The 14762-nt window shown below is 43.2% G+C and overlaps 1 protein-coding gene across 2 annotated transcripts; it reads right to left on the bottom strand.

Moving 5' to 3' along the window:
- Positions 1-1494: 1494 nt before the first annotated feature.
- On the bottom strand, positions 1495-13129 carry MS4A2 (membrane-spanning 4-domains, subfamily A, member 2). 2 transcript variants are annotated; one of them, XM_010843716.1, is made up of 7 exons: positions 12506-13129; positions 10927-11050; positions 10043-10177; positions 8139-8195; positions 7151-7306; positions 6699-6797; positions 1495-5040 (listed from the first exon to the last, which is right to left on the bottom strand). In XM_010843716.1, exons 1-7 carry the CDS (start codon positions 12565-12567, stop codon positions 4942-4944), a joined length of 732 nt encoding a protein of 243 aa, XP_010842018.1. In that variant the 5' UTR covers positions 12568-13129; the 3' UTR covers positions 1495-4941. The 2 variants fall into 2 exon arrangements, with proteins under 2 accessions (XP_010842018.1, XP_010842019.1); XM_010843717.1 differs by lacking the exon at positions 8139-8195.
- Positions 13130-14762: the final 1633 nt, after the last annotated feature.

Genomic DNA, 14762 nt, shown 5'->3' with positions numbered 1-14762 from the left:
GGCAGGCTAGAGTCCAAAAGGATTGCAAAGAGTCGGACAAGACTGAGCCACTGAGTATTCATCTAGTGTAGCTTCTACAATTTGCTTCTGGGTATATTCATGCAGGGCTTCCCAGTTGGCACTAACAGCCAAGAACCCGCCTGCCAATGCAAGAGATGTAAAAGATGTGGGTTCAGTCCCTGGGCTTCCCAGTTGGCACTAACAGCCAAGAACCCGCCTGCCAATGCAAGAGATGTAAAAGATGTGGGTTCAGTCCCTGGGTCGGGAAGATCCCCTGGAGGAGGGCATGGCAACCCACTCCAGTATTCTTGCCTGGAGAATCCCATGGCTAGAGGAGGCTGGTGGGCTACAGTCACAGAGAGGTGACTTAGCACAGCCTAAGCCAGCATATTTCATGCAGCGTTCACATTCTAAACAGTCTCTGCTCCTCCGTGTTGTTCAGCATAACACTACACAGGGATTCCCAGACAGAAGTTGTTTGGGAGATGTAAGCTGAGCCCTCTTGACGGTTTGTGGAGTGAGCAGAGGTTTTTCCAGTGGAGGGATGCATTCATGTCGTACAGGTGGTGAATACCAATAGCCTCTCACACTCTCGTACGTATAAATTTACTTCAGTGGTCTAAACCAAGCTGAAAGTATGAAACGGTACTCTGTTTTATCAGTGTTTCATAAGTAGAGCTGTACCTCATAGAATGAGAATTATCTGTGAAAAAAACTTTGAATATTTATCTATTATTTGGCTGCGCTGGGTCTCAGCACACATGCAGGATCTTTGGTTCCAGCCTGTGGGATCTAGCTCTCTTAGCAGGGACTGAACCCGATCCCTGCATTGGAAGCCGGGTATTTTAACCTCTGGACCACCTGGGAAGTCCTGGGGAGAAGTTTTTCTAAGATAATTTTTAAAGAGGGAACTTTGATTAGCTTTTGTCCCAGGAGTTTAGAATGAATGTTGCTGTCCCAGATGTCTTGCTGCACCATACATCAAATAGCATTAAATAGCTCTGACTGCGGCTGCTGTCCCAGTCACAAGCTTAGTAATTATGATCACCAGCCATCCGAACTGTCTAAAAGCAGGGAATATGGAAGCAGGAAGTTCAGCTGGGGCTTTTTGGTCCAAAGTGCTCATTGCCAGGTGGAAAAACTGAGGTTCTCAAAGGGAAAATACTGACCCATAGCAAAACAAATAGGAGTCAGGACTAACTTGTAAAATGCAACTCACAGCTCAGGTTCCTTTCAACTTGATCCCACCATTTATTGGCAAGAAGGCCAGTGATTGTTGTTTTAGTCCATTTTCTGTCTGTGGGGTTGTTTACAGATTATCCCATTTGATAAAGCATTATTTAAAATGCAGACCCGGGAACTGTTCTTGGTCCTTAGCATCACTGAATTGATATTTTGATTCCCAATTATCCCTGATCAATCTCCTCCCCAATGTACACACACACACACACACACACACACACACATACACAGATACACACACACAGATAAGAAATAAATGATTCTGATTTATTGAACAAATACTAGTGATTAAGGATATATCAAGGAGATAAAAAATACACTGATAATACATGATAATACATTGCATCATGGGGGCAAGTGATTATGAAGCAGGCTGGATGAATACATGTACATTAGGCAATCCCAATAGAGAAAATAACCTTTAAGTTGATGTTTTAAAAAAGATAAATTGAGACACTAAATATGTGAAGAGCATTCCAGTTGCATTCTCAGTGGATGCCTACAGCAGGCACGTGATAAAAGGCAGGAAGATAAAGAACAACTATCAGAATGATCTTAAGACAAAAAAAATGTGTGATGTATATAGAGATACACAGTCAGTATGCAGTTAAAATATTAACTGAGTGGAGGGAAGAGCAGAGTCAAATATTATACAATAAAAAGGTAGACCAGAGTCACTGCTGGAGGTCCTGGTGGGCCAGGTTTGGAAGTGAACATATTTTCCTTGAAAGTGTGTGATTATATCTATGAATGATTAAGAATGGTGAATCGGTTTGGCAAGCTATGCAGTAAAAGAGTATATTTTTAAGCTGTTGTCAAGTTTGGGGAAACAAAATTTTAATTTCAGAAAAAATGAAAATAGGAAATCTAGGCTCCTAAGGTCAGATAAGCATAAAAACTGACGTCATCATTGGTTGCATGGTTATGTGGTGTCTTTCATAGCCTGGAGAAATTAACACCTGCTTATCAATTTTTAATTTTGGCAGTCCAAATAAATAAAATGTACTTAATTATTTTGTTAATTAATTTGTGAATAATAACCCCAGCTGATTCCTTCAGTCTCTCCCCAGGACTCTTCTATCAAGATTTAGGCTAAAAGTGTGAACTATTTTTACCTTCTCTTTAAAAATGTCAAAAGAAACAAACTCATTTGGAGAGCTTAGTTTTCTTTACCATCTTCTGTTCACAATCTCGTCTCTCCTTCTTGCATCACACACGCCCCCGTCATCTCTCTAAATATTTCTGCAAGTGTTTTGCTATCTCATGCGTCACCATAGCCCTGTTTTGAGTTTCTCTGCGCCTTCGCATTCATTCACTATTGCTGTTTTCTCTGTCCCATCTCTACATCTTATGTGGGTCTATCCCTATTGATTTGTCTCTTCCTCAAGTCAGCAGATACTGTCTCTGGGATTACTTATTCTTTGTCTAACCTCTGTCTACTCTGGGCTACCTGTTGGCTGCAGCTTCACGGTGCATTTTCCTGCCTAATTCTCTTGTTTTCTGCCCTGGGTATTTCCTCACCACCCCATGATGTGCATGTCGCCACTGGTTACAGGCATGTAAAGGCTAACTGGGCTTTACTTTTATCTCAATATAATTCTCTTAGAGTGTTAATTTTCTTCATTTAATACTGATCTCTCTTACAATAACACTAAACCTCTGTCACCAAAATCCATCCTTACCAGCACTCTGCCCTGAACACTACCAGGCAATCTGAAACTGCGTTTCCCTTCAATCTCCTAAAAACGACAGTCTAAAGCTGAGCTTAATCTGGCTCTGTCTGTACTCCTCCTGTGTCCGTTTGTATTTCTCACTTCCTCTGTCTTTCAACATTACCTGATGTTCCTTGATCTTAGATTCAAATGCATAACATGTTAAGCAACTGGTTGCCTCTCTGGTTTCATTCTTTAATTCAGCTCAGTAGTGGGAAGACCGATAACTCTTTCTCCATTTTTTAGAAACTGTCATTTCTCTTCATTTCCACTGACTTCATTTTAGCTCAGGTCTTAATTGATTCTTCTTCCATTTCACATTCTTCATTAAGTGATTTTCCCTTTACGGTTTACATCTCACCAGATACAGTGAGTAACTTAATAAAACTCCCTACTGTTTATTCATCAGTCTGCAAACAATTTTGAGCAACATTGTACCAGTGAATGTGCTGCTGATTCAGGCAAAATATAGATTTTTATGAGATACTGTGTCTCTGAAAAAATATATTATCATTGAGGGGACATAAAATATTTGCCTACAGAAAATTATATAGACTGTAGGGTGTGTGTGTGTGTGTGTGTGTGTGTGTGTGTGTTTGATTAGAAAAACATCATCTAGAGAGAGAAGCAATCAACTAGAAAAACTTAAAGAATCAGATGGGATTTAAGATAGGCTTTACGGAAAGGAGAAACTCAACCAAAAACAGAAAGGAAGAAAGCGCATTTCAACCCAGGATGCTGACGTGAGGTGGTCAAGCAGAATGCATATTCAAGAGAAAGTTGAAGTGGGATTAGGAAGTGGGACTTTCAAGATAAAATGGACTTAAATGTTATATCATTAGAGACTAAGATTTGGAGATTGCTGTGTGTGAGCGTGAATGAATATTCATGAGTTAATATGAATGGATTCCACAATAATTTCTTTTTTAGAGCACTTTTCATTTATACTGTGGCGCTTGCTTTGGCAGCACATATACTAATTTATCCTGTGTTTGCATGTGTTTCTACACACACTTTTAGAGCTGGCAGGTAAATTATTCCTAATATCTTAATGTCACAGATGAAAAAACCCTGATTAAGTAAAACGTTAAAGGATTTGCCACAGCTCACTCGATAAAATGCAATAGGCCTGGTATTCCAGGGCACTTTATAAGATCAGCAATCCTTCTGTGTTAGAAGGATTGCTTCTAACACAAATCATGCTGTTTTGTTCATATAAGACCAAACCCAATGAGGAAATAGCTATTGCTAATTTGATATGTATCCACCAAAATGCTTAATACATGCCTAAAGAATCTCTATGCATACGACCGTCTAACAGGGTCTTTCTGACTCTATTCTTAATTTATGTCAATTTGGTCTTATGATCTCCAAAATTTCTCCTTTCCTATGCTACTCCTGACTCGACCTGGTGATGTACCTTCTCTGAACCTTCACCCCTACGCCCCATACACGCACACTGAGCACCCACCATGGGTGAAATACTGGGATACACAACGTGAAGGAGACAAGTGCCAGCAGTTTCACTTAGCTGGCTCTCAGTATGAGTTTGCTGAATGGACTTTGCCCTCAAGGTGCTTGCAGTCGGAAAGGGGTCACAGATCACACACATCTGCAGCTCTCAAAAAGGCTAAGGGCAAATATTATCAAACTGTTAAGCTTAACTCAGCTCTCAGCCAGTCTTCCTCTTGTTTTCCCTGTTTGCACAGTTATGCTTACTTATTACAGGTGGACGTCCCAGAAGGGATGGGTTTGACATAGTAACAGAAAACAAGAAATGCAGGAGTCTATCTTATCTACAAATGGAGGGGGGTGGATTTAAGTGAACAGAGACAACAAAAATAGAATATTGCCGTCTGGAGAAAAACCATAATATAAACTTGTCAAGTCATAGAAAGAATTGAAATTTTGCCAATAGCCTCTTACACAGAGACCATGGCTTTCTAAGCCTTTTGCTGTGAATCAGAATGTTCTGGACACATGATTCTTACGAATCAGCAGGAGAAGTTGGCTCCTCTCTTTCTTCCAACTCGCTGTAAATTGGTGCATATATATTTACTTCTTCATAAAGACGATCTTCTGGAATCTGATGAGGTGAGGGGGAAAAAACATTATCAATCACCAAGAATTTTCTGCCATTAGAATATTTGCTTAAGAGTCATATCTCATCTTTTTTTGTATCTCACAGCCTACCATTCAGTTCAGTTCAATTCAGTCGCTCAGTGGTGTCTGACTCTTTGCGACCCCATGAATCGCAGCATGCCAGGCCTCCCTGTCCATCACCATCTCCCGGAGTTCACTCAGACTCACATCCATCGAGTCAGTGATGCCATCCAGCCATCTCATCCTCTGGCGTCCCCTTCTCCTCCTGCCCCCAATCCCTCCCAGCATCAGAGTCTTTTCCAATGAGTCAACTCTTCACATGAGGTGGCCAAAGTACTGGAGTTTCAGCTTTAGCATCATTCCCTCCAAAGAAATCCCAGGGCTGATCTCCTTCAGAATGGACTGGTTGGACCTCCTTGCAGTCCAAGGGACTCTCAAGAGTCTTCTCCAACACCACAGTTCAAAAGCATCAATTCATCGGCGCTCAGCTTTCTTCACAGCCTGCCATTACGCTGTAATATTGTAGCCACCTGATGTGAAGAGCCGACTCATTGGAAAGACCCTGATGCTGAGAAAGACTGAAGGCAGGAGGAGAAGGTGGTGACAGAGGATGAGATGGTTGGATGGCATCGCTGACTCAATGGACACAAGTCTGAGTAAGCTCCAGGAGAAGGTGAAGGACAGGGAACCCTGGCGTGCTGCAGTCCAAGGGGTCGCAAAGAGTCGGACGTGACTGAGTGACTGAACAACAACAGCAACAATACTTCCATCTCCAACCAACCAGGTTGGCTGGCCAAGTGGGTTCCAAAGAAATTGTCAATGAGAAGTTGTTGAGATGATTCTGTATCTGAAATTTGGTACATCTCTTATCTTACTTATCTCTGAAGGAAAGGGATCAGAAAAGGCAGGCAGACTTGAATGCTTCAGGCAAGTGGAAAGATGGAGGGAGTGTGTTTTACCTGGAAGATCTGAGTAAATGTGTATGCATCAGGTATTTCTAACTCTCTTTCATATGTCACAGGTATAAAATTGGGTAAGACAAGTGGAAGCTCAGTTGGTAGTCATGACTCAGAGAGGAAACAAAATACAGGCTTCAGAGCAAGTGGGAAGGTGAAATCCAAGAAAGAGAGCAGGAACAAATTTTTAAAAGCCCAGATATTTAAGTGTTTCTAACATGTGCTACCTGTATATTTGTCTGTTATGCTCAACATATGCTTAATACTTTGAAGCATCTACATTTCCTAAAATGATGAAGATCTTACTTTCCTAAACTTCAACCAAAGGAATTATATTAATACTATGAGGTTTGTGAGTGGAAAATTTGATTCAAAACATGAGATTTGGTTCCCATTTCTTCACACCCTCTCCAGCATGTATTGTTTGTTGACTTTTTGATGATGGCCATTCTGATTGGTGGGAGATGATACCTCACTGTGGTTTTGATTTGCTTTTCTCTAATAATGAGTGAGGTTAAAATAAATTAATTCATTCAAAACATGAGATTTGGAAACCAAAACACTGAAACTTGGAAAATGGAATATTGAAACTGGAAGCAATGCTGCAGGAAAGCCAGGCCATACTTTTAAGCAACAAAGCTCAAGTTCTTTATCATTTAGGGTTTAATATCAGGCCTCCGCCTACCTGATTTCCTTCAAGTATTTCGCCAATTCCATAAGCTATGAGTGACACAGCGCTGCCAAAGCCCAGGATGGTGAGAAACAGGATCATCGCCACAACTTCCTGTTGAGCAACAGCCAACAACAACCAAAGGACAATGGAGTCAAGGGGTGGGAAAGCACATTCCCTTACAGCAGCCCCTGTTTTCATCACCCATGCCCACTCAGCACATGGCCAGTTCCTATAGAATGACACGTGCGAAAACCAGGAGGTGGTTACTCAAAGCCCCCGGCACCACCCTTGCAGGACTCAGGTCAAGGTGGGGGAAAGAGGCTGGCACGACCCTGGGCACGAGCCTCCAGAACACTGCATTACGTGATGCCGTGGCAGGAAAGGGTGGTGTTCACGGAAAGGGAAAGAAGGCGTCCCACTTAGATCAGGACCAGGGTCTCAGCCTTCCCATGAGAAATACACACGGTGGAGAAGCAGGCCAGAGAGCAGTAGTCGTTCACAAAGACCTCCTCGCAGCTGTAGACGTAAGTGGCACTCTGCTTCAGGTTACTGATGAGGATGCCGACGCCTGTTCCCGCAGCCACACCGCTAACCGCATTTGCTCCCAGGCATCCGCGAATCTGACGACAAAGGGGAACATTTAGACTGGGTCCCGCATCTGCCACAGTGTTCAGTAAACCTACCTGCCTTTCAGGGCTGGATACATCCAACAAACTCTACACTTATGCAAAGGGAAAAAAGTGAGGTCACTCAGTCGTGTCCAACTCTTTGCGACCCCATGGACTGTAGCCCACCAGGCTCCGCTCTCTCACTATCTCCCAGAGTGTGCTCAGATTCATGTCCACTGAGTCTGACCATCTTGTCCTCTGTTGTCCCCTTCTCCTTCTGCCTTCAATCTTTCCCAGCACTAGGGTCTTGTCTAATGAGTGGACTCTTCACATCAGGTGGCCAGAGCTTCAGCATCAGTCCTTCCAATGAATTATTCAGGGTTGATTTCCTTTAGAATGGACTGGTTTGGTCTCTGACCTATCCAGCGGACTCTCAAGAGTCTTCTCCAACACCACAGTTCAAAAGCATCAATTCTTCAGAGCTCAGCCTTCTTTATGATCCAACTCTAACATCTGTACATGATTACTGGGAAAACCTTAGCTTTGACTAGACAAACTATACTCTTGGAAATGAATCATTTGTTGGATCACAGGACTATAGTGTGAGGACATAGCGGGTGTGAGGGTATTTTTTCAACAAGTGTCAAAGTAATTCATTGTTTTTAAGTGGTACAATTGGTATTTTAATGATTACATGTTTAGTGACTATATCCAAGACAAAAGTAGATTGGAAGAAAATCACATATCCACATTCACTCATAAGAGATAACATCGTGACTCCTTCAAGACTCTTAATATTAAATTTTTCTTACCTTCTCAAGGATAAAGACAGAATGCAACTCACCAGATATGCTGAAGGTTTCTTTTCAGACATGATTGATGAAATACCAGAAATAGCAAACTGTTCAAAAGGAAGGGGGGTAAAAAGCACAGTGGGTCTCTGTTCTTCTCTGTGTCCCTTTCATCCTCACCTTCCAAACAGAAGGTAAAGTTGTGGGCATTCTATACCGATGTCCTTTAATCCATTCTATTTTTTAGTTTTATCATTTTATTTTTCTAATTTCCTATAGAAAGCATCTCAAAATTAAATGTCCATGTGAATTATCTTGTTAAAATGCAAATTGCTACCCAGTAAGTCCTAGATGTGGCCTGAGATTCTTCGTTTGTACCAGGCTGCCAGGTAATGCTAACTCTGAGAGTCCATAGGTCCCCACTAAGTGCTGTGAAGTCCAGCAGCCCCTGGGGTGTGACTCTGCTGTAACACAACTCGCATTCTATTGTGATCATTCGCTCGTACAAGCATCTTGTGCATTACAGTGTCAGTTCCTCTGGGTGAGAAACACGTGTCCGTCTCCGGAGTCTGCCATCTATCTTGTAGACATACAGCCATTATGAAAATACACATGGTGAAGGATTTAGTGAAGTTATCAACCAGGAGCACACATTCAGAACATTTCATAGATTCAGATTGTGTGGTGAGTTGAGGGACACCTAATGAACTAAATGATCGGAGTGAAAAGACAGTAAGGAAGTTTCAAATTAAATACAGCAAAAGTTTAAGGAGAGTTTTGAACAAGTGACCTGAGACCTGCGTATTTAGCAGAGGGCCAAGCCAATGCAGTATTTTTAGGGTTAAAATATATCCTCGTGAATGAAAATGTTGACGCAAAAAACAACATGGATTAATCAGAAACAAGCATGCTAAGTGCGAGAAGCCAGGCGTTAGAGAGAAGATGGCGTTATCATTCACTTACGTAAAACTCCAGAGAATGCAAACTAGTCTGCTGTGACAGAAAACAAGCGACTGCTTGAGGATAGGAGGACAGGGCTGAGGGAGGGGTGACCAAGGGGAACAGGAGATTTTTGGCCGTGATGAGTATCTTCATTATATTAATGTGGAAATGTTCTCACGTGTCATGTCAAAATTTATCAAATTATACACCTTAAATAGGTGCTGTTTATTATACATCAGTTATACATCAATAAAAACTATGTATTTTTGTAAGCTCATTCAGCCATCTGGTTTCTAACTAGTACACTGACTGAAAGAGATACAGTGAGAAAGTGCCTAACAGAGTTTCTAGGGCACAGTCGAAGTTCATCAGATGTCAGCCTTGCTCTCCTCATTTCAACAATCTCTCCCCCCACCTTTGCTGCTGCTGCTGCTAAGTCACTTCAGTCGTGTCCGACTCTGTGTGACCCCATAGACGGCAGCCCACCAGGCTCCCCTGTCCCTGGGATTCTCCAGGCAAGAACACTGGAGTGGGTTGCCATTTCCTTCTCCAGTGCATGAAAGTGAAAAGTGAGAGTGAAGTTGCTCAGTCGTGTCCGACCCTTAGCATGGACTGCAGCCCACCAGGCTCCTCCGTCCATGGGATTTTCCAGGCGAGAGGACTGGAGTGGGGAGAGTACTGGAGTGGGTTCCATTGCCTTCTCCACTACCTTCGCTAAAATAGCTTTACTGATGAATGGTGTTACGCAAATTCTTTTCAAGTTGGATTCTGAAAGTTTAGGTTCGATTCTTACTAGCTAAATGCCTCTTGAGCGATACATAAACATGTATTAGCTAGTTTAACCCAAAGTGCCTTGTAAACTGTGAGTATGCATCTATATTATATATATATCCATATACATATTAGAATACACTCATATATTCTCAACAGTAGAATAAACAATTGCTAGATCTGATCTGGATAAAAGAAAAGCCATGTGCAGTATTATTTCAGACAAGTGTAGACATATACTCACAAATAGGGCTCCCCAGAATGGGTAGCCAGCTTTAAATGATGAAAAAAAGTTTTCAGTAAACTCTGAATCATTGATCTTGGCGCTCACAATTATTCCAAAATAAAGGTATATCAAACCAATCAGAATTTGTGTTACCTGTAGAAAAATGCATAGATTTTGTGAATCAGAAGGTATTTTTCTAAGATCACATCAATTTCCTTATAATCGAGGCCAAACGTGAGAAACTGCTTTGCTGTCTTAGGCAGGCCTCAAAAGGATCAAATGCAATATTTTCCAGTATCATCTGGCCACTCTAAGAATCTATACTGGCATGACCTCATGCAAGCATAGCCATCTCCTGTGCCTTTATTTACACACTCATGGTGGACGTTAATAATGGCTCTTTCTATCTATGAGAAGACAAAATTATAAATCATTCACAGGGTGATATTGACCCATTGGCAACTGAACAGAGTTGGCAGACCCTACTTGCTAGTCTAACCCTAGTCTTCATGAGGAAATGCTTCTTTCTACCCAACAGGGTGCCTGGAGGTGGTGGATCAGTTGCTAAGTCGTGTCGGACCCTGGGAACCCCACGGACTGCAGTCCACCAGGATCTTCTGGTGAGATTTCCCAGGTAAGAATACTGGAGTGGGTTGCCATTTCCCTCTCCAGGGAATCTTCCCAATCCAGGGATTGAACCTGGGTCTCCTGCACTGCAGGCAGATTCTTTGCCAACTGAGCCACTGTTAGGACTCTGCCTAACAGTGTGTGGCGAGTGTCAATAATTTTCTTCTAGGTTTTTCCCTCTGTGAGTCTAAGTAGGGAAGCTATGTTGATGCCACCAAATACTCTTTCCTAGAGCCAGTCTTTACTCCAGTTGAGGTTGGAGGAGGCTCACTCACCCCCAGGAATTCCAGCTCTCTCTTCAAAACAGTCAGCCACGTTTGGCGTGGTGCAGTTCGGACGGGCCTTTCCAGTAAAACGCTTTCCTGGAGAGATATTTCTGCAAGTTCAATTTCAGATGCACTGTGAAGTTTACACAGAAATGCAGCTGTGAGAAAACTCTATAAGTCTCCATGCAAAGATCTCAATGGACAGAAAGGAGAGTTTTGCTTATTTTTCAAAATAATTCTGTAATTAAAATCTTCACTGTAAAAGTCAGGAAACTCAGAGGCTCAGAGGGTCCAAGTTAGTGGCCAGGACCACTATCTGATCACGGTTAGATGGAACAGAAACCATACCAAGCCCTCTTATTCTTGTGCCTGTGTGTACTTAATCACTCAGCCATGTCCGATTCTTTGCAACCCCAAGGACTGTAATGTAGCCCACCAGGCTCCTCTGTCCATGGAATTCTCTAGGCAAGAATACTGGAGTGGGTAGTCATTCCCCTGTCCAGGTGATCTTCCCGACCCAGAGATCAAACCCGGGTCTCTTGATTGCAAGTGGCTGTTTTACCATCTGAGCCACCAGGGAAGCAGGGAAGCCCTTCTTATTCTTAGTCCAGAGTTATTACCAGGCTCTTTCTCATTAATCTATGCTGGTGAGTAAGAGTAAAAACTGTCAAACATGTTCACCTACACACTCAGTCTTTTTAACATAGAAATGTATCTGAAAAGAGGTTGTCAATGACATAGTCAACTTCATGTACATAAAGGAGTGACTTTGAAAGGTCTGTTGATCTCTGTTCCTATTTCATCCTTAGAGGAGGCTCACTGGCAGCACTATGTCTTCCCAAGCATTGGAGTGTACTTAATATTTTACACTGACTTTCAATCTGTTACTGATTTCTGAAGCTCTGTCTTCAGTTTCTCCTCAAACCTTTAAAAGAAAGTTTTAATATGTGTTGGGGGTTCCCTGGTGGCTCAGATGGTAAAGAATCTGCCTGCAATGCAGGAGACCTGGGTTTGATCCTTGGGTCAGAAAGATCCCCTGGAGGAGGGCATGGCAACACACTCCAGTATTCTTGCCTGGAGAATTCCATGGACAGAGGAGCCTGGCGGGCTACAGTCCACAGGGTTGCAAAGAGTTGGACAGACTGAGCGACTAACACACTCCCCGTACGTGCTGATCTTCTGTATCCAAAGGGAAACCAAACTATGCACATCTCCACCAGATTTCACCCTGCGAACATTTTCCTCTAGACAGTGGGGCAGGACCCCGCAGCTTGAGAGTCACAGAGATTCACACACATCAGACACAGAGGCAAGAGGGTACAAAGCCCCTACTTCAAGCCTAGAATATGAGTCTCTTTTGTTAGAAAACTTCAGCTGTTCCCAACTTACCGCTAAATAAAAACCTTCTTCTCCCATCAACCAGAGAAAACTACTGGGAAAGTATAGCAAATAACTTCTTTATACTCGGTATTTTCATTAAGCCCAGTGGGCCATGCCCAAGTTCACGACCTGGCATCGCCCCAGCACTGTGACTGTCTCCAGGTCATTAAGTGACTGGGAACAGAAACAACCAACAGTTTGCGCCTACCTGGCGGGCTCCTGCGGAGTGGGGAGAGCAAGCTCTGTCCTGCTCCTACTCTCTGCCTCCATTGCTTCACTAGCAGAGCTCTCCAGGGATGAAGGGCAGTGTTACCGTTAGCCTTGGCGGGCTCCCTCTCAAGAGTCTCCGGATGGCCAGCTAAGATGGGTGATTCATGATGTGGATAACTATCTTCGTACTTAAGACATTGGTCAGAAAGATAAGTTTCCTCGCTGATTAAGATCAACGGGGCTTTTCTTGTTATCACTAAGAGCAAAATTGAATGGGCTACTGAATTGGGATGAGTGTGAATTGGGGAGATTTGAGACTCTTGGAGGATAATTCTTTCTGAAATCAGCAGGATTTACAGAACCCCAAAATGAGAGGGTTTATTTGGAACTGCGAAGGTGAGAGAGAACCACAGGGCAAAAAGAGACTGTGCTTCTCTCCTGGTGTTTTCTCTGTTTGTGACCCAGGTCAGCCACTCCCGTGTCGGAAGTCCTCCAGTTGTCTTCAGAGGACTGGGCTTCACAGGTGGTCTAAGGCTGAAGCACTCTGCAGATATGAGTGTTTCCGATATCTGTCTTTCTCTAGACTCTTTCATGTTGCTGCAAGTGGCATTCTTTCATTCTTTTTATGGCTGAGTAATATTCCATCGTCTATATGTACCACAGCTTCTTTATCAAGTCATCTGTTGGTGGATGTTTAAGCTTCTTCCACGTTCTGGATATTGTAAATAGTACTGAAATGAACATTGGGGTGCATGTATCTTGTCAAATTATGATTTTCTCCAGATATATGCCCAGGAGTGGGATTGCTGGATCACAAGGTAGGTCTATTTTTAAATAGAGCCTCGGGATTTTTCATTCTCTCACGTCTCCTTTAGAGAAGTTACACCATATCTTCTAGAAAAGACCTCAAAGAAAGGTCTCCTTATGGTGCTTTCTGGGAGCAGTCTATAATACTTCATTATGTTTGCAGAGAATAATCAGAAACTAAACTTGAGGTTTAGAGAGGAAAGAGACTGAGGATGGTCTTTGGTGTTTGGACACAAGGCTATTTTGTGAGAATTTTCAACAGAAACTTGCAAAATGCAAATCAGTAACTGAGACGCGTCTTGGGAGTTTCAACCATTTCATGCCCCAGCTTTGGCCAGCTCCTTCCCCCGTTGAGATGCTTATCGTCCTCTGTACCCTCACTTTGGGTCTTTGTATAAACACACTCCTGGATCTTTCACAACAGTGAACATTGAAATGTATACCAAAGTGCCTTTTTTCTGGTGGGGGCAAACTTATCAAGATGGGCTTTAACCATGCCTCTGCCTGAAGGAGGAGATAACAGTGCTAACATCCCTCCCGCCGCATGTGTTTCCTCCTTCTGGAGGTACATCTGTCCACACTCTGCACCCACTCATCATCCGGCTTCCTCTTTGACAAGCAACATTTCTTCTCTTTGATATACACTGGGTTTATTTCCCCAAACTCCAAAGAAATTTGCTTTAAGATCCCATCTGGACAATTGCTTCCTCAAACTGAATGTTCAGGTCACTTAAATGTGCACGTGTTTACATGTTGCGAATTGAAAACTGCTATTTCTTCAGGGTATTGTCTGAAACTCCCAAAGGAATCCCAGTCTTTCTGTCTCTCTGACACACACACACGCACGCACGTGCACATAAGGTCTAGAGCAAACAAGCATTGAGGTCAAAGAGCAAATTTCTTCCTCTTTTCAATGTTATAGAAGTTATCCACGCCAATTCAATGAGAGAAAAAAGTGTGAGGATAGATACTGATCTTTTTTAGAATTTTATTTATTTTTGGCTCTGCTGGGTCTTTGTTGCTTAGGGGCTTTTCTCCAGCCGCGGTGCGTGGGGACTCCTCCCCAGCCGCGGTGCGTGGGTCAGCCATCCCATGCTTCCCTCGTCACAGAGCACGGGCACTTATGCCTCCGTAGTTGTGGTTTGCGGGCTGTTTGTGGCTCACAGGCTCTAGAGCACGGGCTCAATAGTTGTGAAACATGGGCTTAGCTGCTCTGTGGCATGTGGGATCGGCCCGGACCAGGGATCAAACAGCGTCTCCTACACTGGCAGGCAGATTCTTTACCACTGAGCCACCAGGCAGGCAGGCCCTATGCTGCTGCTGCTGCTGCTAAGTCATCTCAGTCGTGTCCGACTCTGTGCGACCCCATAGACGTCAGCCCACCAGGCTGCCCCATCCCTGGGATTCTCCAGGCAAGAACACTGCAGTGGGTTACCAGTTCCTTCTCC

Source organism: Bison bison, unplaced genomic scaffold (genome assembly GCF_000754665.1).
Source record: "Bison bison bison isolate TAMUID 2011002044 unplaced genomic scaffold, Bison_UMD1.0 scf7180017864185, whole genome shotgun sequence".
NCBI lineage: Eukaryota > Metazoa > Chordata > Mammalia > Artiodactyla > Bovidae > Bison > Bison bison.
This window is presented reverse-complemented; position numbering and strand designations above follow the sequence as displayed.